Source organism: Perca fluviatilis, chromosome 1, assembly GCF_010015445.1.
Source record: "Perca fluviatilis chromosome 1, GENO_Pfluv_1.0, whole genome shotgun sequence".
Lineage (NCBI taxonomy): Eukaryota > Metazoa > Chordata > Actinopteri > Perciformes > Percidae > Perca > Perca fluviatilis.
The window spans coordinates 18,452,272-18,479,792 of NC_053112.1; the positions used below are offsets into that span (position 1 = coordinate 18,452,272).

Sequence of the window (27,521 nt, forward strand, 5' to 3'; positions counted from 1 at the left end):
TAAGTGTTAAGATGTGTCAATAAGAAGTATTTTGTACTAACAAGACTGTACATTTAAAAGACGCTCACTTGACATGACTGACTCAGACTGGTTAAGCCTTACACTTAACTTCAGATAAACTTTGAATCATATTTATGTGAAAAAAACGATCACTGTGGATCTCCCAATGTTCACTATGAACAAGAATTATAGCAAGAAATGCGTCAAACATGTGTCAAACAAAGCCTATCCTTTAAATGGATGAGACAGTAGTGAGGATAACTAAAGGTGCATAAGGAGGGACGTGAGTGGATAAAAGGAGAGTTCTGCAGCTCAACAGTCTACATTGACAGCAGATATGGGATCAGGTCGGGTGATGTGTCTGACCCAGCTGTGGCTGCTGGCCTTTCTGACCTTTTCTTCTCTGACTTTTCTAGCTGATGGATCTCCATTGTAAGTAGACCTTCCTTACCTTACGTCATACACACTCCTGCAGACCCTGAAGCCCTGTTCAAAATTGCTTTCAATTTAAAGGACCTAAAATGTTATCAGCCTTGCTTTATGATAACCATCTTTGTTACTTTGGCACAATTCTGAAACGACAATAATTCTCAGTACATTACTTTTACAGCTAATTTTCCCATTGAAATGTGTTTAATTGCTTTCACACATGTGAAATGTCTGCTCTTCAAATGACTCAGTGATTCGTGTGTTCAGTGTGTTGTTTCTGTTGACCAAAATGGGTTACACTGCTTTTCTAATTAATTCTATTAGTAGTCTAATTGTGTCTGTAATATACTCAAATTAACTCTCATAACCTTTTTAATATGAATGTTTTATATGTTTGACTGATCTGATATTGTGATTATGCCCAAAGAACTGTTACCATATACCATCATATGTTGTCAAATTCACCTAACCGAAGGTACAGATCATGAAATTTCTCAAACACATTTACATCACAGGAGGCAAATCTTAGTTTTTGGTTGTGAAATTGACTGGTTTAAGCAACGAGAAAGGGAAATGTAATTTTGGTGGCACTCATTAACCCTCTGAGAACGAAAGACGCACCGATGTTTGACAAAGTTTGACAACACTCCTACTCAAAAAGCGATATTACAAAATTTCATTTTAGACATGTATCTACTGTTTTAATCATATGTTACACTACTTCGTGAACCTCAGACTTTGGTCAACTAATTTCAAGCACCAAAATAATTTGTCAACACATCATTAGTTACGGTGTTTTTTTTAAAGAGATTTGAGGAATTTCAAAAAGCCAACTTCAACTTTTAAGCTTTAGCGCCAAATTATCTCTTTACACATTGCTCTAGAAAAAATCTGAGCGCCACTAAACAGAAAGCAGAGTTTGTTCTGAACATTTTGATGTGAAACACACGGTGATCCGTTATATGTAAATACCATAAAAAGAAAAGTGTATTTAAGTAGATGTGTATAATGCCCTTAGACCTCAGAGGGTTAACTTATTGATTAATTTGATTTAAAACATAGCTTTAAAGTTTTGACTGAGCCTTTTACATCTCAAACAAAACGGATATCCTGCATAGTAGAAATGGATATGATGATTATATTTAATGTTTTGAGATTGTAACAAATCAATTGAGAAAAACTGCAAAGGGAGCAACATTAAGACCAGGTATTACCTGCATTTGCAAACAATTAAAGAGTTATTGATGCAGGCTTAGGAGTGAAGATAGAGAATTTTAGTTGAAGTAAGTTATATTTTACATGTCTAACATAATGAGGAGCTGCTGTCCGGTTTGTGTTACGTAAATCGAGGTACTGTGGTCTTTCAAATGATGCCAAATTGGCTTAAATTTTGTTTTGAATTTGCAGTGATGCATTACAACAGAGTCCACAAAAATGATGAAATGTTTTGTTGATCCAGTACTGGATCTTTGTCAAGATAACCAATAGATCACTTATTGTGTGTGAAGTCCATGCTGGAACAGAAGATCCTCATCTGGAAAAAAACATTTTGCTTTGCAAATTGGGAGAACCAAAACTGTAACTCAAACACTGACAAAAAGTGTCAGTAAATCCTAAACAGCATGTGGTTCTTTCTGTACAGTGAGTGACTATATTATTCATCTTTTTTTTCCCACTGCTCCACAGGAAGGTGATGTCTGCCCCCAACTTGTTGCGGGTAGGAACACCAGTAAACATCTTTGTGGAGTGTCAAGACTGCACCGGGGATAATAACATCACGGTAGAAATCATCGTGGTGAACTATCCAACAAAAACCAAAAGGCTGATATCCACATCTGTGACCCTTACTAGGGAAAAGAAATTCCAGGACTTCGGACAAATTAATGTAATGTAGAAAACTGAAATATACTGTATATTACTTGGTTTTATTTCCAAAACATAGTACATAATATGAATGTATAACTGCACATGATGTACCCCACCCTGCTCCTAGCGCACCACTTGTGTCTCTTCATACTGGTTTCAGATCCCTGCTGGAGAATTTAGTCAAGATCCTAACATAAAGCAGTATGTGTACCTGCAAGCTCAGTTCCCTGATGTAAAGCTGGAGAAACTCGTCTTAGTGTCCTTTCAGTCCGGGTACATCTACATACAGACTGACAAGACCCTCTACACCCCCAACAGCAAAGGTGAGTTCAATACCACTTCAGTGCTGAGAAACACAACATTGTTAAAACACTCCTGTCCTGATAGTGTTTTTTTTATTTCCTTCTTCAACCTTTGGAAAAGAAATGTATTTCCTTTAGTTCATTACAGGATGTTTGCAGTGACGCCTGCCATGGAGCCCGTTGAAAGGGATAATGAAACTGATGCTTCTATTGCCATTGAGATTGTGGTATTGTACTTAATCTTTGATATTGAATAGAATTCCAGATAATTTCCATACTTTCATTTTAGTTTAGCATAATAGCATGCTATGATTTGCTAATGAGCACTAAACACAAAGTAGGCAACTCCTGAGACTCATGGGAATGTTTTGCAAGTATGGTTGCAAACCAAAATATTGGACAAATTGGAATTTTGACCTGATGATGGGGCTGGACAAAAAAGTAACTCCCCAAACCATAAATGTCCATCTCACAGTGGAGCCAGAGGAAAAGTCAGGAGAACAGTCTGTACCAGGGGTCGGCAGCCATTGGCACGTGGTAGCTTGACCAATGGCACACTAGCAATAAGTGTGCAAGAGTGCATCCGCATGCCAAATGACCTCTATCACAGCCATTGGCAGGAGCACAGTTAGTTACGGTAGTTGGACTGACTTTTCCCCCAATCTGCATTCCACTAAGAACCGCCCTACTCTGCTTCTCATTGGCTAGTACTCGCTGCCTTCTTCAAAGAATGTGGTGCAAAGGGAGGAAAAGACTCGGTAGATAATGGCATGCTTAGTGCTGACATGGCCCACTGATTAACAAGAACATTTTAAAATGGCACTTCATATCAAAAAGGTTGCCAACCCCTGGTCTTGACCAAAGTGGTGAACAAACCGAGTGACACACAGACCAACACTGCCATCAGTTTTACTAGATTTTACTGTTTTTCTTACTTTTTCTTATTTACTGTTTATTTTATTGGATGGGTTGTAATAATTTGGGCTTTCCTTTGGCCAGTTTCCACCAATGCAACACTAGGCTACGTATATTCCAATGATTTGGTCCTGATAATGGCAGGACACTGAGATCAGCAGGCTCAGCTCGACACATATTGACTGATAACTGATAACCGTCAGAACCAAATGTATTTCAGTTTATTACAATGAGGTTAAACTTTTTTTTTTTTTTCAAATTATTATTCTGTCACAGCTCTGTGAGTGAAAATTTCTAGTGTTTAAAGTAACGTTATTTTAAAGACTTTTTTTATTTTAGGACTCTTACTATTTAATTAATGGTTGCTGAATTGTTCCTTTTTTAGACCCCTGAAGGTATAATTTTACCACTTGATCCAGTCTATCTGAAATCAGGCATGCATTCTGGAGTTCACAGACTCAATGAAATTGTCAGGTAAGTATTTATTTAATAATTATGAATTACTCATTTAGTACATTGCAGTTAATTTCCATGCAGGTGAATTAAATTAACCTATACAAGACTAACGCGAAGAGAAAATAGAAATTATACTGTCTGCATGTTCGAGCTGTGCAAGGGTCCGCTGGAGCCTGCATGATGTAAATTACGTCATCAGAGGGTATCCAAGGAAGGTTAAATTTAGGAAACCCACACACACAGACCAATCTTTTACACTTATGAACATATTTAGACACTGTCTATATATATATATATATATATCTATATATATATATATATATGTATATGTAAGAATGTATATGTAGTGTATGCTGTCCATTGCATTGAGAATTGCACTGACATGTATATTGGGGAAACAAAACAATCATTACACAGACCACAGGCCAAACACAGAAGGGTCAATGCCTCAGGTCAAGACTCAGCAGTTTACTTACATCTGAAGGATAAAGGACACTCTTTTGATGACCACCAGGTTCACATTTTAAACAGGAGGATGGCTCGTTTGAAAGGGGTGTCAAAGGAAGCCATTTACACCCACAAAGAGAAACCGTCGCTTAACAGGGGAGTAGGTCTGAGACACCACTTATCCCCCACTACAAGGCTTTCCTTTCATCTCTTCCCAGGAAACCAAACAAACGCTCACATGTGAGAATGCCATCAATGGTCATTCAGACTTGGTCTCGGGTGTATGGAAGTAAATCTGATGAAACAGATCTACTTCCATACGGTTTTCTCCAAAGACCATAACATGTGGGGTCCGTGTATATGACCTTTCCAGAGTATAATCAAGCCTTAAGAGTCAAAAGGCATGCTAGCATGGCGATGTTTAGCTGGTTTAATGTTTAGCCTACTTCACATATTAGTTTAGTATGCTAGCCTGCTAATATTGACTAATTAGCATTAAACACAAAATGCAGCTGAGGTTGATGTCATTATGCTGTTTTCACACAAAAAGCAAAGCAAATTTGTGCCTCACATTACTTGCGCAAGTTTGACCGCGGGATCATTGGCTAAAAACACAGGACTTTTGTTAACTATTATATGCATTTCCTGCTTCTTTCACTAGAATCCAAATGTAGGCTGTACATTACAATTATGTTCAGCTGACTCAGTGATTCATTAACTTTTCTTTAGTGACATTATTGGATTACACTGCATTTCTAATGGAAATATAGAAAATAGAAACCTGTGAACAGACTATTAAAATTGTGACATTATTTTTTATTCAGTTTTGGTAGATATTTTTCAGTTAGATACAGAGGACAATTTGGCAGTACTATTGGATGATTGTATAGAAGTCTCAATGACCAGTGAAATACAGAAAGACAGTTTCAGTGTCCTCTGTCAAATTGATACATTTCTTGAGACATTTGACTGTCTAGATAACAGGACATGTTGATTGGTTGATGAATTTCTTTACTTTTCCCATGTGAGTTAAACACATGAGTGAGTTAAATGTTTTAAATTAGTTTAAAATTATTCTTTATATGTAGGCTACTCTCCAGAATCAAATTATGTTTAACTGCTGGACACTGCCAGTCAGTGTACAATAAATTGCATATATACTGGACCACAATTAGTTTCACAGACGACAGAGATAGACTTTTCCACTTTAGCAGTTGAATGTGAAAACAGCCTTCGTGGGACTTAAAGAAGTTGAGAAAAATTATTAAATAAAGATGCAACTAGAGCCACTAATGATGGCTGCTACATAGTGTTAGTCATAGTAAGCTAGCTAGCTATTAGCTTGGACAGTACGGGCTATTTCTAACAAGCCAAGTGTAAGTATCTGCGTAAGACTAACTTAGGTGTGTGTGTGTGTGTGTGTGTGTGTGTGTGTGTGTGTGTGTGTGTGTGTGTGTGTGTGTGTGTGTGTGTGTGTGTGTGTGTGTGTGCGTGCGTGCGTGCGTGCGTACGTACATGTGTGTGTGTTAGTTATGGACTGTGGAAAGTGGTGGCAAGGTTCCACAGCAAACCACAGCTGAGCTACTCTGCAGAGTTTGAGGTCAAAGAATACGGTGAGTTATAGCAGAGGTCCTCTTTATCTCTAAACCTACACTACCTCTCCTTACTTTCTACCTGATTTAAAACACAATAAAATACATTTAATTTTTCAGTGCTGCCCAGTTTTGAGGTTAAACTAAAGGTTGAGAACCCCTTCTTCTATGTGGACAGCCAAGAGCTCACAGTCAACATCAAAGCTACGTATGTAAAAAAAATGTTTTGTGGCTTTAAAAAACAGGTTTGATTGGTAAATCAATAAAGTAGATGTCAGGTTCTTTGTTTTTACTTACATTTTAACCATTTTATATACTCTATTTTAACTTATTGTGAAATAAAAATACTTATTTGTGATTTTAGGTATCTGTTTGGTGAAGATGTGGATGGGACGGCCTATGGGGTATTTGGGGTTATGCATGGGGGTCAAAAAAACAGCTTTCCCAGCTCGCTTCAGAGAGTGCCGGTTAGTTCTCACACATTTGCTCAATCACTGTCAAACATCAGCTGTTTGTGCTTGGCCTTTTATAAGTGTTGCAAAATAAGTGAATTGTATATAAGTAAAGTGAAGTACCAACTGTCCACTGTAATTCTAGATGCATTTCTTTATTACTGTATGTCACATTACTGTAGATAAAGGGAGGTAATGGAGTGGTCACTTTGAAGAGAGAGCACATCACACAGACTTTCCAAAACATCAATGACCTGGTGGGGAGTTACATATTTGTAGCTGCTGGTGTGCTGACAGAGAACGGTAAGAAAGAGAGACTGTGTGTGTGTCTCAATGTCCATGTGTTTTTACATGTTTATGTTTATGTGTTTATGTGCATATACTGTATCTTCACACAGGTAGTGAAATGGTGGAGGCAGAGTTGAGAGGTATCCAGATTGTTAAATCACCTTACACCATCCACTTCAAGAGAACGTCCAGATATTTCAAACCAGGAATGTCCTTTGACGTTGTGGTAAAGTACACACTCACATGTACATTTATTTAAAATGACAAATTTTAATTAAAATAAAATTATTTAAATTCCTTTAAATACATATATTGTCACTTTTAAAATTCAGCGGTCACAAGCCATAATTCAGGAGTATTATTCTGAAAAATGCAGTGATATTAGTCTCGCATTACCAGACCTTCCTCTACAGCGCTGCGAAGGAGGGTCTGGCTAGACCTAACGAGTTTAGAATGCCAACACAAAGGAAGCACAAGGAGAGGGACATCTGGCCTAAAATGAGGGACATCCAGCGGAACCTCCAGCAGCACCAGAACAATCCCATAAATGGCCGTCATCGATATAGACTACATTGATATGGATGTGACATTTTTTTTCAAGTGATATAAATCTCTCAAAATGTTGATTTCTTAAAACAAAAGACAATTCACAGACTTTTTATTATTTCATGGGTCTTGATTATGATGTAAATGTCAATCTCTTCAAATGGATGAATTTCCTGAGAAAAATAATACCTGACATGTAGACATACTAAACCACTATTATCTCAGTCATAACAGCAGACAAATACAACTGCTCTTTCATTAGAGCTACTGCAGTTTGCAGATGATTTCAGTATTTCCATAATAGTATTAGATTGTACTTAAATTTGTTTTCATTAGACAATTTGATGTTTTCCGATTGTTTCTTTGATGGCAGATTGAAGTTGTGAATCCTGACAGCACTCCGGTACAAGGTGTTGTAGTGGTGGTCGATCCCGGTAATGTGCAGGGCCGCACTTCAGCCAATGGAATGGCAAGGCTTTCCATCAATACATATGAAAATCCTGAACCATTGACAGTGACAGTTAAGTGTTGAAATCCGCTCAAATTGTATTTATTTACAGTTTTGTGTTACATTTAGGAAATGTAGCCGTTAAGTAAACATGTATGAGAAACAAAGTATGCCTACCTGTGTGTTCAACTGTAGGCAAAGACCAAGGATCCTCGTATTTCATCTGAAAGACAAGCATCAGCCAACATGACAGCTATCCCATATAGCACGAACAGCAACAATTACCTCCACATAGGTACAAACTGAAATAATATCAGATAGTCAGTGATAGTTCTGCTAGTGGCAGCGCTGCCAAACTACCACTTAAGTTTTTGTTATGTCTAGCACTAATTTTGCTAATTGGAATGTTGTTATTGCAGGTGTGGATACAGCTGAAGTAACATTAGGAGACAACCTGAAAATCAGCCTCAACCTCAACAGGCAGGAAAGTACAGAAAAAGACATCACATACCTGGTGAGAGATTTGTTATGCCTGTGCATGTGTGCATTTGTGCTTGGGTGTTTGTGTTGCTTCCAGCAACATGTGTAATACAGTATACATGCATGTCGGATAAGTACTGATCTGTGTCCCTAGATCCTGAGCAGAGGTCAGCTGGTGAAATGTGGACATTACAGGAACACAGGTCAAGTGCTGATATCCATGATAGTTACCATTACCAAAAACATGCTGCCATCGTTCCGCATCATAGCCTACTACCATCCAAATGACAATGAAGTGGTATCAGACTCTGTTTGGGTGGATGCAGAGGACTCCTGCATGGGCTCGGTGAGATACACAACATGGATGTAGCTGAGTTTAGGAGGGTAAACAATACAACCACATACAAACAGATCAAGTTATTTGTATTTTTCACAAATACAAGTATGCCTCCTCCTTTAGTTGAAGTTGGAACCAGACAAACCCCACTCATCCTATGAGCCTCGCAAGATGTTTACTCTGAAAGTCACTGGAGACCCAGGGGCCACAGTGGGACTGGTGGCAGTTGACAAAGGCGTCTACGTCCTAAACAACAAGCACCGTCTCAACCAGAAGAAGGTTATTCCTTTATTTCATATTTATCTTTGAAAATATATTAAAGGGGTTTCATTTAAAAAGCTCACATATTATCACTCTTAAGTATTTTATGTACACATTGTTAAACTAAAAACACAGTTAGCCTGTAGATATAGATAATGTCCAGAATAAGTTTGTCCTGCATATATATATATATATATATATATATACCTTACATTCTAAATATACTGCATTTATACATAGATTTCATGTAAACCGCTTTAAAATGTTGTCTCTCATTCACCCATACACACATATACTAATGGCAGCGGTCCTGCAGTGCAAGGCAGTGGTAACCATCGGGAGCAGTTTGGGGTTTGGTGTCTTGCTTAGAAATGCTTCAACATGAAGATGTGGAGGAGCCGAGGATCCGATCCCTTGGATTAATGGGCAACACTTCTTTCACATGTGACATAACCCTAAAATGTGTCTGGTTGTATTTATGTGTGTGAATGACTTTCGCCCTGCTCAGGTGTGGGACATGATAGAGACGTACGACACAGGGTGCACACCAGGTGGAGGGAAGGATGGTATGGGTGTGTTCTACGATGCTGGGCTGTTGTTTGAGTCCAACACAGCTTCTGGGACTCCCTACAGACAAGGTGACACTACTTTACTCTTCCAAATCTTATTCTTTTTCGTCCTCCTTCTAATCTTATTCCTTATTATATATTGATTGTTGGCCAGGTCTTTTCTGTATAAAAGAACTATATGTTAAAATTGCTTATATTTGCTAGGTTTTGTTTTGTTTTTACTGCCTGCAATGTTTTGGTTCACTCTCACCATGCTAATCTGGGTTGTTTCAAGCAGCAGGCAGCTATTTACAGTTAGAAATGCTCTAAAATCCCACTGTGCACTACCTGTGCACTACCAAATGAAAAAGACGAAGTGCCAGATATTTCCCGTAAGAATTGGTGGGGACAAATCATAGCTACAAAGAGATTGAATATTGGACTAGCATTCATCAGGTGGCCAGAAACATGACTCCAAAAAATGCTAATGTTGCTTCATGTCTGTAAATAGCCAACTGCTGCTTAGAACTTTGCCGTATCGCCATTGGTGATCAGTTAATGCAGGTTAAAGATTTTTGAGGAGTGAGAATCCAGTAGACATCAGAGGGTTAAAGGGTTAGTTCACTCCAAAAAAGGCATAAAGAACAACAGAGAGAAGCAGTTCGCAAACTATGATGGCTACATTATCAGGTGGCAGGTAAACATGCATCTGCCTTTGAGCAGCTCCTAATATGCACTGATTCCCCCAAAGCACTTCAGCTCCACCTTCAGGTGATAACATAGTGCACCAAACCAGCACTGGTATTATTACAGAACATTCTTCTTAATGTTAAGCTTTTAACTTCCTTTTCTTTTATACACCACACAACTTGTTACTGTTTAGTTTTTTAAAGGTAATTTTAATGCTGTAAGCATTCACCTCTTTGTATTGGAGTTTAGGCTTATAGGCTATGTTTGAGACAGATATCTCAAAACCTGGCACATAAAACCAAAACTACCTGCCAAATAACACTAAGATAAGATTGTCATAATTTGGTTGAACCAGCCTTTCCAAGCATCCATGTTGGCTTCAACAGTCCTGCTGATTGCCACATGAGTTGATCACGGTCCCCTCGATCAAAAGTGATTCAAATCAAATGACTCCATCAATATGTTTTTACAATTAAGCTTTTTTGAAACATAATGTTATAACAGTCCAACAAATAGGAGATCAATTTTGTCACACCCACACCCTGTCCATGTGTCCAACCAGATAGATGACCTCACTCTGATTTTAAGAGTTTCACATCAATTAAATTACAAAAATCAAGTCTAGTTCCAACATTGTTGAGTTCTGTTAAAGATCTTGTCTATGATGCGCTTCTAGAATTGAATTGTCCGGTCCCCAGCAGGAGGAAACGAGCTGCAACTATAATGGACATCACAACCACCTTAGGTAAGAACCACAGCTCTAAACTACCCAATAACCACATATTCAGTCATCTTCTGACGCACAGTTCAGGCTCTCCACAATCTCTGTAGTTGGACATCTTGTGTTGTTGATTTTCCCAATACTCATCTTCCGCATGCTACATGTATATATTAGTGGAAAGATAAAAGTGAGTTAATTAAAACACTTTTTACTTTATACTTTATTTACCTTATATGTAAATATGTCTTCATACTGCTACTTGTATTGCATGTTTGTCCAATACTAGAGGAAGAGGAAGCCCTCATAGCTTGCTCTTTTCTTCTTTTTTTATTCTAGTTTTTTAAATTTTCTAAATAAAACTGGACTTTACTAGTGTAATTTGCCCTATGTTAAAATGCTTTACTCACAGGTTTCCCATTCAACCTTCTTCTTATAGTCAGTGGTACCAGATTAGGCGTTTTTCTGCTACTTAAAATTATTTTGGGCAAGTTGTGATAATTTAGGCCACTTTTTATACCAGATAACAGTTTGTTTGACCACGGCACAGTGACGGCTCGATTGATGAAGACACATCAGATGCTGCCTCTGGACCACCCGGGAAGCACAGGAGGACAGGATTTAATCTAGCTTGGCTGACTGACAAAATGAAAAAAGCGGTCAAGCAGCCATCACTCGCATAACTGTGGTCAGAGTAGAGCAATGTCTCAGCGAGAACAGCAGACATAGTAACATAACATCGCTCATGAACCAATGTCTGAAAAATGATGAAAGAGATGCTTTGCTGAAGCAACTGTGCAAAACACAACGTTAGAGACCTTTTTATGTTATAATGATATGTTTTTTTTCAGTTCATTATAAAACTGTGGCAGGCCGCCACAGTCTAGGTAATTAATAGGAAACACCAGTCCAAACTGGCAACACTGCTTGTATTCCATATCTTCCAGAGGTGTCAAGTAACGAAGTACAAATACTTCGTAGAAAGTTTGGGTATCTATACTTTATTGGAGTAATTATTTTACAGCAGACTTTTTACTTCTACTCCTTGTATTTTCAAACAATTATCTGTTCCTTCTACTCCTTACATTTTAAAAATAGCCTCGTTACTCGTATTTCAGTTCGGCTTGTTTTCATTCCGACTTGTCATCGTTCAAAAAAAATAAAAAAAATAAAACCTATCTAGATAAATTGCACCATATGGATAGAGTGAATTTGATTGTGAAGAGAACTTGAGTGAAATGTCCCAACCAAGCACCAGCAAGGAGGTTGGTAGCCAGGAAGACCAGCCAACCCTTCTACATCCCCGGCCGTACCAGGAAGAGTTTTCGAAATGGTTGGATGCAAAAACAACTCCTTTCGAATGCGCTGCAAGCTCTGCGCACCCAAGAACCACGAGCTAATTACAATACTTATAGGCAACTAGTCATCATATCTTCTGCTCCATGAAACATGTTAATGCTCAGTAGTAAAATTTATAAAAGTAACTGTGTGCACATCCCACCTTCTGGCAGGTGCAGGACAAATGAAAGTACTTAAAACGAAAACAATGTAATGTCCGCAACACTGCTTTAAACTCCCATATTTAATAAAAAATGCAATGTTTCGACCCAACTGGGTCTTCTTCAGGCAAATGGTGAACACATTTGATGAAGGGATATATATAGGGCTCACATTCAACTAACACACCAACTGGCTTCAATTAGTCTGATTAGGTGTGAACGGCCCAAAAAAGCCCCACCCATGACATTTACATAGACTGTTTCACCATATACATCTCAAAACGGGGGGGGGGGGTTGAAAATACAATATATCCATAGAGACACATGATGTTACCATACACAACACTGGAGACAAAGGGAAAAAGAAAAAAGAAAGAAATAAATATTCAAGAGGAAAACACTTCCATATAAAGTTACCACAAACAGTTAAGAAATTAATGAACATTATCCCACATATTCATAAAATCTGCTGCATTAGTACTTACACAAACAGACAATCTCTTACAATATTTTATATAAGAAACAAACAATATCTAACAACATTTTTTATAAAAATGGTTTTATATCAAATTCTTCATTAAGGCCATGAGGAGACATTGTGTTTAGATAATGAATCCAAAAGGTTTCCCGTTGGAGGAGCCTTTTATCCTGGTCTCCCCCTCTAGGAGGTTTGTTGACTCGCTCCACCCCTATATATCTAAGGGCGCTGACATTATGCCCTGCCTGTTTAAAATGAGCTGCTACAGGGCTGCGCTCATCCCCTGTTCTAATGGTGCTTCTGTGTTCACTGATTCTAGTCCGTATCGCGCTCGTTGTTTTACCCACATAAGCTAAACTACATGGGCAGCGAATTAGATAAATAACATGTGTGGTGCTACATGTAATCGCACCGCGAATAGATGTTAATTTGCCAGTGTGTGGATGATTAAAGCTTTTAAATTTGTGCGTATACGAACACTGGGCGCAACTACCACATTTATAGTTACCATCAGGCATACTGAGAAAGGCAGTTGTGGGTTGCGGACATATGTCATTTTTAACTAAGCGATCTCTTAAATTAGGAGCACGCCTAAAGATAAGCTTAGGTTTTTCTGGAAAAACTTTCATTAATCTAGGGTCCGAATCAATAATGTGCCAATGTTTATAGACAGATTTTCTGAATTCTAACACCAGTGGGGAATATCTTTAGGGCACATTTTTGGTCGAAGACACTCCTCTTGTGTTGTCTGATCAAATCGTTTTTTGGCCGAATCAACCCAGTCTTGTTTATAGCCTCTATTGAGGAATCTTGTTGTCAAGTCTACAGCCTGTGTTGAATAAGATGTATTGTCGCTGCATATTCTGCGCACACGATGAAACTGACTTATCGGAAGACTTTTGACCAAAGGCCTGGGATGAAAACTATCCCCATGTAATATAGTGTTGCGATCAGTAGGCTTACGAAACAAATCAGTTTTTATTGTTGTACCATCTTTGTATACCTGAATATCCAGGAAACTGATGCAATGTTTATCATATTCCAAAGTAAATTTCAGATGTTCATTACAAGCATTAAGATACTCATAGAAGCCCATTAATTCATCTACTGTGCAGTCAAGTATCAGAAAAATAGCATCAATAAACCGCTTGTAGAATAAGATCTTTGAGTAAAATGGATTACTCTGATGCAACACAAATTGATTTTCAAAGAGACCCATATATAATAATGCTCAGTAGTACACATATATGGTTCTTTAATGTATTTGCATTGTACTAAAATGCGTTCATTTTCAATGGGCATGAATGCGGCTGAAAAAGGTGCATCCCAAATTTTTCAACATTAACATTTTAATATAACATTATAGTCATTATTGCCTTTAGAAAAATGTTTTTTTTGTGGAGGTGGAGTAGTGCACTATAGGCCCCTGTGACACGGCCTAAGCTTTTGTCATTAATGGTATTTTTTTCCCTTACATTACTTTTACTTTTATACTTTAAGTAGTTTTGAAACCAGTACTTTTACACTTTTACTTGAGTAAAAATCTTCAGTTGATACTTCAACTTCTACAGAAGTCTTTTTAAACCCTAGTATCTATACTTCTACTTGAGTAATGAATGTGAATACTTTTGCCACCTCTGATATCTTCTTACTTCTGTCGTTCCTCCATGACCCTCCTTCTTTCCAGCGAGTCAGTATGAAGACCAACTGCAACGTGACTGTTGTTTGGATGGCATGAGGAACACCCCCGTCACATACACCTGTGAGAGGCGAGCGGAGTACATCAGTGATGGTGCAGATTGTGCCGCAGCCTTCCTGCACTGCTGCAAGGAGATGGAAGCCCAGCGAGCTGAGAGGAAGGAGGATAGCCTCCTACTGGCTCGCAGTAAGACACAGGGACATGGGATGGGGGGTAGCCCTGGTTGGTTATTCATGATCATACTGGTAGTTCGAAAACAGTCAAAATAGTAACATTTTTTATGACACTTTAGGTGAGGAGGATGACAGTTACATGGACAGCAATGAAATTGTTTCTCGCACCAAGTTCCCTGAAAGTTGGCTGTGGACAGATATGAAACTGCCTCCTTGCCCTGAGACAAAACCGAACTGGTGAGTCAACTAAAACCTATACACACACAAAATACATTGACAACCTTACCTTTCGCCTCTTAAATTGTTTTCCTTTGTTTCAGTGACACCACATCACTGATGAAAAATGTTCCTTTGCAAGACTCAATCACAACCTGGCAGTTCACTGGCATTAGTCTGTCAAGAACTCACGGTGAGGATTCAGTGACTAAAAGCTGTCTTGTGTTTTAGTTTAACCTTCTTTTTCTTTGCTGTGTTTCATGGCCTGTTTGTTTTGTTCTTCTTTGTTTTTTGAAGGTATCTGTGTGGCTGAACCGTTAGAGGTCATTGTCCGGAAGAACTTCTTCATTGATCTCAGGCTGCCATACTCTGCTGTCCGTGGAGAACAGCTGGAAGTTAAAGCTGTCCTCCACAACTACAGCCCCGATCCTGTCACCGTAAGTCTGATTCCTCCAAGTAAGCCATCAGGACCATATTTTTCATGAACTAATCCAGGCCAAAATGACAAATATTGGATTTTCATACAACAGATGGCTATAAAAGAGATGAAAGAAACTAAGCTACTTCATAGACCTTCCTCACAGGATAATGTGAAATTTTATAGTAGATTACTTTAGGCCATATCTTCAGTCAGTCAACACATTCCCATGAACGTGTTCGTACTATATTGTACAAAAACATATGCACAACAATTTGTATGATATCTGAAATTACGGCAACCGCTGTTAGGTTCACTGCTGGAAATGGGCCGGAACTCACCAGTACTGAGTACCGGCACTTCTGATTTTTGTCCACATACTGTAAATACCATTACTTCTTACTGAGTACCTCCACCTCCTAACTGCGTCTCTCACACAGCAGCTTAACACTGAGAAAACAGCACTGAAAATGTCCTTGTTGACATGGATAATTGTAGTAGATAAACATATTTATGACACTGATCGCTGGAGTCAATGTGGGGCTTACAGTAATAAATACATGGAATACATACGAATTACAGTGAATTACCTTTTCGTAGCTACATGTACAAAAGGTTTAAGCCTGAATCCGTGCAGGAACTGGATCCCTAATTTAGACAGCAATAGTATTATTGTTACTCTATAGGTAATGACAAAGAGTGTGGAGTGTGTGAAATTGTCAGAATCCGATCCACTCTATGTGTAGTATGTAGTATGTCGGTATGTGTAGTTGATCTTATTGTATCAACAACACTTACCTCACTCTCCTTCTGCATCTCTATCTTGTTCTCAAGGTACGTGTGGATCTCATTGATGTGCCACATGTGTGCAGTGCAGCTTCTAAGCGTGGGAAGTATCGCCAGGAGGTTAAAGTTGGGCCCCAAGCTACAAAATCTGTACCTTTCATCATTATTCCCACGAAGGAAGGACAATACCACATTGAGGTCAAAGCATCTGTTAAAGACCCAACAGTCAATGATGGAATCATAAAGATGCTGCAGGTGGTGGTAAGAGAAACAGACTCCATGCAATGGGTTTAGAGCTTTTCTTCTGTTGTCCACAGCTACATGTACATGCAGCAATAATGTCATCTAATTTTGTACATTAAATGTCTGCAGCCATCTAAAGCCAACAGGACAGATATGTTAAGACAACTGCAGAGTGCAGTGCCATTACACACAACTGTCCACTGGCTGAATGATTTGGCACAGTGTACCGGAGTATGAGCCGAAAAACAGGGCCACTTGTCTTCTTTTTGAATCAATAATGGTTTTAAATTTACAATTGATTTGGAATTGGCGCTTTAAATGATAATCAAATCCAATCGTGAGATTCCCAAGGATTCCAACCCCTTATTCTGCTGTTCTGTTATACACAGAGTTTCCTAGAAAAACGTTGTGATTCCTGTTGATTGTCCTAACTGTTGTTTTTTTCCAGCCTGAAGGTTTACTGATAAAATCTCCTCATATTGTAACTCTAGATCCTGCAAAAAAAGGTGTAGGTGAGTTTTTTCTTTAAGCAGCTGCTGTATGGAAAAACACAGTAATTTAGTAATATATTTTTGTAACATTTACTGTAGTGGCCATTAATTACATAGTAGTATTTCCAAAAATTGTAACACTCTAATTAATAAATTACTAAAATCAACCATCAGCTGGGAATATAGTGGACAGCAGGGTTGACATCTAATGTGTATGCAATTTTGTGTACACAACATTGTGTGTCTGTGTACACATGTACATTTGCTGTGATCAAAACCCTTGGGTAGACATCTGCACATGCATGTGTGCACATCTGCCTCATCTGCCCATGTCTGCGGATCCAAACAACAAGGTCCTTTAAAAAAACATAGCGGGACCACCAATTACAGAATCAAGGCAGGTTTTTTAAGCTAGTAAGTAGCCAAGTAAGACGCTGATAGGGTAGGACACAGGGGTATTTGTTTTTCTTTTCTGTCCTTCCCTTTATCCAACACATACAAATATTAGAGGTGAAACGTTAATAGTAAGTCACAAACATGTAGATTTTTTGGGTAAATGATTTTGAGAATATGAAATAGTTTAAAACGAGGAGTAATACTTGTACTACTAATTATACTCAGAAATTTATTTTGAGTTAGCTCAGGCCCTCTGCAGTTCACTACGGTGTAAATGCCTTATTTATTTTGAAAGACTTATGGGATGCCGTAATCATCTCTTCTTTCCAAACTGGAGATGAAGTTATCCCTTTTAAGGATAGATGGACTGACTGCAGACATTTCTGAAGATAGTAAGTAAGCCTCAGTATGGTTGTTTTCCAATCTAGCCAACCTGGCAACCCTGTCTGTAATTGTTGGGGAGCTGCAGTCAGTTCAAGCATTATTCGATAGTCCTTGCCACAGTTATTAAACACCAAGACATGAGGGACATTTGTCGTGGCAAACAGTAGCAGACCCAAAGCCTGAGTACACATGGTGCAAAGGAAATAAAATGCTTACTTACCTGATCATTTGCTAACTTACCTGATAATTTCCTGTGTTTCAGCATGCCTTAGGCAGAGGTAGAAAAATAAACATAGACAATGTTACAAGGTTAAAAGGCTACTGCTGTACAGAACCGGCCCCCTTCATTTTACTTGTTTAATGCATAATTATTGTTGTCATTTTTATGTAATTAATGGCCTGTTAATTAAAATGTTGCCATATATGTATGATTTGTGAATTAATCCCAAAACATGTAAACACTTTGTACCTTTTAGATGGTAAACAAGAAGAAATTCTCAACAGTGGAATTCCTAAGCAATATTTTGTTCCAAACACACCTACTAGCACACAGATCTCTGTGACAGGTGAGATGTTACGACATGATAGAGTGCCTGAAGTATTACCTCTGCATTAAAGTGTTACTGTTGTAAGAGACATTTCTTCTTTGTTCTTAGTGGCAAAATATGACCTCACTTGTTCTGGAAATGTTTGCAGGAAAAAGGAATGCAAATGAACTAAAGAATGACATTAGTGGGAAATCAATGGTCAGTCTGATCAAACAGCCCTCAGGCAGTGGAGAGGAGAACATGATCCACATGACCCTACCTGTTATTGTAGCCACATATTTGGACAAAACCAACCAGTGGGTACCTGAGGAGATTGAGAAACGTAATGAAGCCCTCCAACACATCGAAACCGGTGGGCTCACACAAATGCATTCCTTAGTACAAATACCAGACATTTTAACTACAGCCAAAGGCGTTAAAGCTCACTGACTTTGGCAGAAGTGGTATCAAAACAGACATTTGGTAGACAGCAGTACAAACCAACTGCTACTCATCCTGGCTTTCAATGGATAAGAATCAGCATAGAGTTCAATGGCACTCAGTAAAAGGTGTGTGTGTTTGTTTTATCTAGGTTACCAGAATCAGCTTGCTTACCGTAAAAATGATGGTTCTTTTGCTGCGTATCCTGATCGTGGAAGTAGCACCTGGTGAGGCCTGCAAACATGCATAAATTCAGACGTAAATAATGGCACATCCTCCTTTAAAGGTCCCATGGCATGAAAATGTCACTTTATGAGGTTTTTTAACATTAATATGCGTTCCCCCAGCCTGCCTATGGTCCCCCAGTGGCTAGAAATGGTGATAGGAGTAAACCGAGCCCTGGGTATCCTACTCTGCCTTTGAGAAAATGAAAGCTCAGATGAGCCGTTTTGGAATCTGCTTGTTATGAGGTCATAACAAGCAAGGTTACCTCCCCTTTCTCTGCTTTGCCCGCCCAGAGAATTTGGCCAACCCATGAGAGAGAGACATCATGGCTTTCAAACGAGAAAAGTGGCAGTTGGTCAAGGCCACACCCCCACCCTCCACCTTGCCACTCCCACTCTCCTCCTCAATAGCTTCAGACACAGAAATGGCACATACTAAGGAAAGCTTATTGTAGGACTGGCTCTAGTGGCTGTAGTTCTGCACCAAAGCTGATTTTCGGGAAAGAGACTTCAGATACAGTATTAGGGGACCACTAAGGCCTATATAAAAGCATCCAAAGAGCACCATGTCATGGGACCTTTAATAACCTAGATTCGGAATATGCAAATCAGTGAAACTAAACTATTACATCTCCTGCTCTCCTCTCCTCTCTAAGGCTAACAGCCTATGTTGCCAAGGTGTTTTCCATTGCCAGCAATCTGGTGCCAGTGCAAAGAAAAGACATCTGTGATGCTGTTAAGTTTCTGACTCTCAACGTGCAGCAATCTGACGGATTTTTTACCGAAGTTGAAGCGGTGTCCCACAGAGAGATGATTGTGTGTGCACTGATTTCATTACCATCAGTCTCTATCTTGATGCTAAACAAAAGACTGTATCTATATGAAAACCATTACATGTCTCTGGCTATCATTTATGAATAAACATGTTTTATACTGATGATTATAATGATACTTTTGTGTTTATGTGTAGGGTGATGTCCACGGCAGAGATTCAGATGCCTCCATGACTGCCTTCTGCCTCATTGCCATACAGGAGTCTCGCACACAATGTGCTGCCACTATTAATGTGAGTACCTCATCCGCATACAATTTACTGACCCTACACCCCAATAGTAACGTTTTCTTTTTTTTCACACACCGTGGTATCGACTTTGGTTTCGATTATCGTGTACTTTTGGTAGTATCAGTACAGACTACTAGATTTGGTATCGTGACATCCCTAGTGCATACAGCAACAGCAACAGCTGATGCACAGGATAAAGTCAAGCAGTTTTTCTATACTGACTTGGACATTATCATATCTAACAAGGAGGACAGACTAAACCAGCTGGGGGACTTTAATGCCAGGGTTGGGCGGAACCACAATTTTTTTAAGAGACATAATTGGTAAGGACGGAGCCGGCAACACAAATCTTAATGATGTCCTGCTGCTAACAAAGTGCTCTGAATTACCAACACACTCTTTCACCAAAAGAATAAATTCAATCGATCAAGCATTCTCGCTCTAACCTCAGTCATATCATTGACTTTGTCTGTCTGCAATTATGCAGTATTATTTATTATTATGTAGAAGCATCCTCCAAAACAAAACCAAATAACATGAAAACTGGTTAGCTGAGAATGGCCTGGAAATCCAACACCTTATCAAGCAAAAGAAGCCTCTCAAAGGCAGGTCAGAGAACTGAAGAACCAGAGGTGGACGAAGAAGGTCCTGGAGATGCAACAGCTAGCAGACTGCAGGGACACTCTCCGACTCTCAAGAACAAACTAACTTTACATGGCCTTAATTTAACTTACAAAGGCTTTTGTCTTTGTGAACTGCGAGGCACTTTGGCCTAGTTCTTTAAAAAAAATTGTCTGGCCAGATAAATACATCAGCAGTGGTTGCAGAGAGGAAACAGAGCCTTTTTAGGGTATACTGGAGTCAAGCCAGGCTGTGTTATCACCTCTACCCTGTTCTATGTTTTGCTGCCATCCTCCACATCACAGGAGAAACTAAGCCACATGGGTCAATATAACCCACCAAACTGATGGAAAGCTGATGAACATCAACCACTTCAGGACTTGAAGAAAAACAAGCACTATATATATCATGGAGCTGCAGTATGTAGACAACAACGTCCCTCTCTGAAGAGGACTTGCAACTGATCCTAAATGCCTTTGTCAAGGCACACAAACAACTCAGTCTGGCCCTTAACATCAGGTTTATGCTAACAGGTCCTCCTTCAGCCACCACCCAAGACACACACTCCTGTCTACCGCCGTAATCTTTGTTGATGACTACAGTTTTATAAAAATATGAAGCCATTCCATCCCATATCCTGGGAGCCTACTCTCCTCTAAAGCCAACAATGACGAGAAACTTCACGGCTGTCTCTGCAGTCTCAGCAGGGCTTTTGTGCGGCTGAGAAGGTTACCGTTCAGGGTGATCGCCAACGACTACTGCCTGTTACCTTATCTATCTGTTCTCCTATTATTCTCCTTTCTTATTCCTTCATCTTTTCCTTTTGTCCAGAGTCTGCAAGGCAGTATAGACAGAGCAGTGGCCTATCTGGAAAAGCGTCTTCCCAGCCTAATCAACCCATATGCTGTTGCCATGGCATCATATGCCCTGGCCAATGAAAACAAACTGAACCAGGAGATACTCTTCAAGTTTGCTTCCCCAGGTTTCTTCATACGATATTCACATACACATTCAGAAAGAGTGTAGATGAATATGAATATTAAAGTAAAATAAGACTATTGCATATTGATGCAGCATAACAACTATGCACACTAAAATATATACTAGAGCCAAACTGATACATTGTCATGTCAACTTAAGCTAATCAGAGATACTGGTTTCATACATAATTATTGATGTTTAGTTAGATAATTAAAAAAACAAGAGGGTGCAGAAATGGCTAAGATATTTGTGATGTAATATAGAAAGAGTCTTGCCCTTACATAGTTTGTCCACTGCAGTACATCTTGGCTTGTCACAAGTACAGTATAGTAATGCATTTGTCTGTGTTTTCCTCAGAGTTGTCCCACTGGCCGACACCTATGGGACGTGTTTACACACTGGAGGCCACAGCTTACGCTCTCCTGGCTCTGGTTAAGGCCAAGGTGAGCATGTCCCACTAATCTGTATCTGTGTGTCACGGGCATGTCATGCTATAAAAACATTCAGTAGAGTAAAGCATTAAAGGTTGGTGAAGACCATTTTCTGACTGCAAAGCCTCTGGCCTTTTAGTACTGCTGCTGACCATTTTCCAAACAACATCATAGTTAGTTAGTTTGGAGTGGAAATCCAATTGCAGAGGCTCACAACTTGTTTGAGTAAAGTAATCCATCACAGAGAAAATCATTTCTATTTTGGATAAAAGCAGACATGATATTTTTGTTGTTTATTGCTAGTATAAGGCAAATTTGATTATGCCAAAATAGGCAAAACATCAAGAAACCTAAGGTATGCTTTGGAAATTGGCATGGAGTAATATATAACTATAAATGATGAAAATTATATTTCTGTTATATAACAGCTGTAAAAAGAAAAAGAAAGAATGTCTCTATTTTCACAATGAGAATAAAAAAAACTCCAATGCACAGTTTAATACAGATATTTCAACCCTTTCCCTATGTTAATAAAGGCCTTTAAAGAAGCCAGACCTGTAGTGAGATGGTTCAACATACAGCAAAGAGTGAGCGGAGGCTATGGTTCAACTCAGGTAACACAGACCTTTTTTATCCTCTCAATATATCCATACATTATGCTTCTCTAGCTCTTTCGATCACTGCTTCACTCACTTTTTGAGACTGTCCCCCATGAAAAAAGACCCCACAAGTTATTTGTTCAAGCAGCAATTATGCCCCGCATTTACGTTTATAGTGGCAGCGCCCCTAGTGCTGTAGTAATTATGACAGGAGCAAAGCGGGAAGTAAGGTGACAAAGTATAGGAGCACCAAACTTCGCATAGGAGGGCGGTTGGGGTGGTGGATGGGTCAAACAAACAGGACTTTCAAACAAAGGAGTTTTTTTAAGTTTACAGAACAAACAGAACCATGTCACATTCTGTGCATAAGTGAAGCAACGTAAATAAGCTGTGCCGTACAACAAAAATATGGTGTTTTTTGAAAATTAAACCATGTAAACCTATTCTGGTACAACATTAAAATACAATTATGAACCTGAAAATGAGTATAATATGGGCGCTTTAAGAAACTCTCCTATGGGTCGTATTAGAGGGTAGAAATAAACAAAATATATGGCCGTATTATTTGGAGGACTTGTTGTGTTTTTCAGGTAGTCTGGGCCCAAACCATTGATCAATTTATTTTTATTTTTCCTCCTCAATCTTTTTCTCTCTAGGCTACTATAATAGTGTACCAGGCTATAGCAGAGTACTGGACTAGTGCTAAAGAACCAGAGTATGATCTGAATGTGGACATCTTTTTGCCGGGCAGGTCAAAGCCTGACAAGTACAACTTCAACAATGACAACCACTACGCCACTAGAACATCTAAAGTGAGAAGACTAACAAACAGTGGCTCATTAATATCATTATTCCTGTTGTTTTCTGTATGTTTCTTCTGCTGAGCCCTGACTGTGTGGGTGTGTGTTGGCATCTTTAAATCCCACAGATAAAAGACATAAACCGGAATGTGAAAGTGACTGCCACGGGCACAGGAGAAGCAACGCTGACAGTAAATATTTTCACGATTATTGATATTTCCTTTTTGAATCTCAGATGAGAATAAATTTACAACATTTATTAACCTTGTGAGGACAATACTATTAAGACGGATGCCTATTGGCTTATCACAATGTACGCAATGTCTATGTGACAGATGGTGTCGCTGTATTACGCTTTGCCTAAAGAAAAGGAGAGTGACTGTCAGAGGTTTAACTTGTCAGTGCAGCTCTTCCCAGGTAATGTGGTGCCCTCTGTGTCTTCCTCTTTATCTATTTGGCTTTATTTGTTGCAATTTTGTATTTCTTTGTCTGCTTTTATTTGTCTATTTTGTATTGATATCTGCGGTCTGTTTATCGTTTTACTTTTTTTATTGAAAAAGATTCATACTCATCTAATCTTTTGTTCTTCCAGCGAAAATGGATGAGGATGAGAAAATATACAAGCTGAAAATAGAGGTTTTGTAAGTAAATTGAAGAAATCGCTAATAAACATTACATTAATTTATGTGTTTTTCTGATTTTAAATGCATTTCATGTAATTGCCCCATGTACATGATTACATTTTTGCTCTTTCTATTTATCTATCTAACTTATTTTTAACAAAAGTTTGATTCAGTTTAAACCTAATTTATACATATTTGAACATATACGTAAGTAACAAACCATTTGTTAGCTGGTCGGGAGCTTTTGATTGTATCACCCAATCTCCCTCAGCAGATTGAGTGTGCCCAGTTATCATTAATTACAACAATTAATTAATTTCTATTTTTCTGAGTACTTTAAGGAGTTCTAGTCCAGATTTAAAATTAATTCTTGGCTGTGGAAACAGCAGTTGGCAAAGGTCTCACCACAACGTCAATTTCCTCAAAAAAAATTGTTTTGTAGCTAATAAATGTAGCTTTAGAGCAGTTATGTCTTGTAATATTTGATAAAGTTTTTTTATTACTAATTCCTTCCTTATTTTAATTATTCTGTCCATTTTCTGTACAGGAACAAGGACAGGGAGCCCCATGCATCCATGTCAATCTTGGATATTGGCTTGCTAACTGGCTTCACTGCGAACACAGACGACCTGAGCTTAGTAAGACACATACATACACACACACACACACACACGCACACAAACCACATACAGTGACCTTTGTCTTTGTGTGTGTGTGTGTGTGTGTGTGTGTGTGTGTGTGTGTGTGTGTGTGTGTGTGTGTGTGTTTATAGTTATCCAAAGGACGTGCCCGAACCATTTCAAAATATACAGTGAACCCCGCCCAGTCAGAAAGAAGCTCAGTCATCATCTACCTGGATAAGGTTAGACATCACTGTTTCCTACCTCTGTACTTTTTCTCTCTGCCTCGTTCTTCCTTTCTTTATCTCTATCTCACATTTGTCCACAGGTTTCTCACACACGACCAGAGGAGATCACTTTTAGGATCCATCAGAAGCTGAAAGTGGGAGTCTTACAACCAGCTGCTGTGTCTGTCTATGAATACAACAACCATCAATCCAGTAACCGTGAGTCTCAAAGACAACCAGAAACAAGTGCTGCCTTTGTCTCTGACACACAAACCATACGTGTGCCACTTTTGAGCTTAAAGGATCATTATTTGCTGCCAATAGATTTCAATGAATATGGCAGGGTGGATAAAGATGCGTTTTTACATTCTTTAAATATACAACATACATTTTCAAATGTGCAACAATCCTGCAATTAGCACATCTTTCTTTCCCATTGCAGAAACACATTGTGTGAAATTCTACCATCCAGAGAGGAGAGGTGGGCAGCTACTGCGGCTCTGTAGAAATGATCAATGCGAATGTGCAGAAGGTAACAGAATGATGTCTAGCTGAAGATCTAAGCTGTCCATGCATACATTTGTTACATCTGAAACCCTTGTTTGAACACTTCTAGCAGAAGGAGATAAGCTATATATTGATCACTGATTTGGGGGTTGCACTTTACTGTGATTGTTTGCTTGTTTTAAGATCTGGTGAAGGAGCATCATGTAGCATACATAATTGTAATTTTATCATCAGAATTTACTGTCAAAGGCAACAAGCACTTGTAGGATCCTGTAGGATCAGAGCAGTAAGAATAACTCACTAACATGCTTAAATTGTGACTTAGATACAGTTGCATTCACCCATCCATCAATACATCCACACACATGTGCTGATGTAATCGGGCTATCAGTTGTGTATTTACCTTGTGCCTTTGTATGCTTCCAGAGAACTGCAGTATGCAGAAGAAGGGCAACGTCAGCAATGATCAACGTACAGCTAAGGCCTGTGAGACTGAAGTCAACAGTAAAATAGATTTTGGTAAGAGAGTGTGTTTGTTGTTTGTTTTTGTGTGTGAGTGAGTGAGAAATTGAGAGAATAGATAAAGCAAGTGAGCTAACAATCTGAAACGTGTCTGTCCTCAGTGTACAAAGTGAGACTGGAAGATTTTACAGACGGCTTGTCCACTGACATTTACACAGTGCAGGTACTGGAAGTCATCAAAGAAGGTTGGTATTTCTTTCATTTGAACCTTAAACTGTTTGAACTGCCTAAACGTTAGCTTTCCCCAGATGCTTCCCTTGAAGTACCTCAATGGTGAGATGCCACAGTTCTTTCCCTTTCTGAATTTTAAGGGCACTTTGGCTTTCCCCCAAAGCTGCTTCAAGCCATGATTATATATATAGTTTATTACAAGTCGCTCTGGCCATCACCTCTATGAGTTATGATTGTACTTACCAAAGTTGGAGTTGGAGAATTGCTGAGATCTCAGAACACAGTGACATTGCTGAAAAATAGGTTCAATAGAGCAAGGAGTCAAAGTTTAACCAGTAACTGTAAACTGGGTAATTTTACTGTTGCCTTTATTTTCTCTTCCAATTAACTTTGGCTAACCTGGAGATCTGCTCACAACATGTTTGATCATCTCACTGCTCGTGTTTCTTGCAACAAAGTCCAACGTGTTCATAAAACACAGCGTATCCAAGGTTATCATAAGTGAGAGAAAGGATGGTTGGAGTTATAAAAATACAACCTATATTAAAATAAACCATAGTTTTCCTTTAAGTTCTCTCTGTTCTCCTGTGTTTTAATTACAGGAAGTAATGATGTGGGTCCTATGGGTAAACGGCGCACATTCCTCAGTTATCGGCACTGCAGAGCTGCTTTAGATCTGAGAACAGGCAAAACCTACCTTATCATGGGGGCATCCAAAGATATTTACAGAGACGCACGCAGTGAATCGTAAGTTTGTTGTGTCTGTGTATGTCTGATGTGTTCGTTCCTCTCGTAATATTGTCAACATTTAAAGATGTTAACCGTTTCCCTGCTTTCTGCTGCAAAATCACTTACTTGCATGCAAATCAAGCTTGTCTGCCTTGTTAATTTATGTGGTATTGTTTGTGAGTCATTAATTATTTTTTTGTGAGGGAGAAACACAAATTTGTACTTGCTATGATTATTTTGGTCATCCCTTTTTGATTAATTCCAACATTTTAAATAAGCTGGTTCCATGAAGACCTATTGTGTTTTTTAATTTGCTCTCCTCAGGTATCAGTATGTGCTCGCTGAGAGAACCTGGATTGAGTACTGGCCCACAGATGTAGAGTGTAAAACTGCTGAATATGATCCTATCTGTGCTGGCATGTTGGAAATGGTACAACAGTACACACAACATGGATGTCAGCAGTAGTGACACAGAAGGACATTTATCACAGTAAGCACAGTGCTGTGATAAGCCGATTAAACACTTAGTTGATTGACAGAACTGTTTTGATCATTTCCCGTTTCTAAAATGTGAGGATTTTTCTGCTTTGACTACTTTTACTTGTATTACTTTAAGTACATTATCCTGATAATACTTACATCATTTTACTTAGGTAACATTTTCAATGCAGGACTTTTACTTGTAACAGAGTATTTTTACAGTGTGGTATTAGTTCTTTTACTTAAGTAAAGGATCTGAATACTTCTTCCACCACTGACTAGGACAGTTCACCACAATAGTGCCCAGATGATGAATCCGACTAACTTTAGGGGTTCTTCTGACTTTTCCTCTAGTGCCACCATGAGGTCAAAGTTGTCACTGTAGTGATAGTATTCG

At 38.8% G+C, this 27,521-nt stretch overlaps 1 protein-coding gene across 1 annotated transcript; it reads left to right on the top strand.

Annotated features, from left to right (window-relative positions):
- Window positions 1-337: 337 nt before the first annotated feature.
- LOC120559028 (complement C3-like) lies at window positions 338-27,521 on the top strand. The gene is made up of 43 exons (XM_039800855.1): window positions 338-432; window positions 2,116-2,314; window positions 2,456-2,618; window positions 2,736-2,824; window positions 3,898-3,986; window positions 5,946-6,028; window positions 6,128-6,215; window positions 6,372-6,474; window positions 6,642-6,762; window positions 6,858-6,973; window positions 7,667-7,813; window positions 7,937-8,036; window positions 8,161-8,255; window positions 8,376-8,567; window positions 8,682-8,837; window positions 9,328-9,457; window positions 10,734-10,802; window positions 14,440-14,637; window positions 14,744-14,861; window positions 14,945-15,033; window positions 15,138-15,277; window positions 16,093-16,305; window positions 16,736-16,799; window positions 18,035-18,124; window positions 18,255-18,458; window positions 18,678-18,753; window positions 19,407-19,566; window positions 19,721-19,816; window positions 21,266-21,416; window positions 21,773-21,858; window positions 22,383-22,460; window positions 23,102-23,257; window positions 23,374-23,436; window positions 23,581-23,662; window positions 23,838-23,886; window positions 24,416-24,506; window positions 24,641-24,730; window positions 24,817-24,934; window positions 25,158-25,247; window positions 25,649-25,741; window positions 25,846-25,929; window positions 26,518-26,662; window positions 26,969-27,521. The coding sequence occupies exons 1-43, from the start codon at window positions 338-340 to the stop codon at window positions 27,108-27,110; spliced, it is 5,001 nt and encodes a 1,666-aa protein (XP_039656789.1). The 3' UTR covers window positions 27,111-27,521.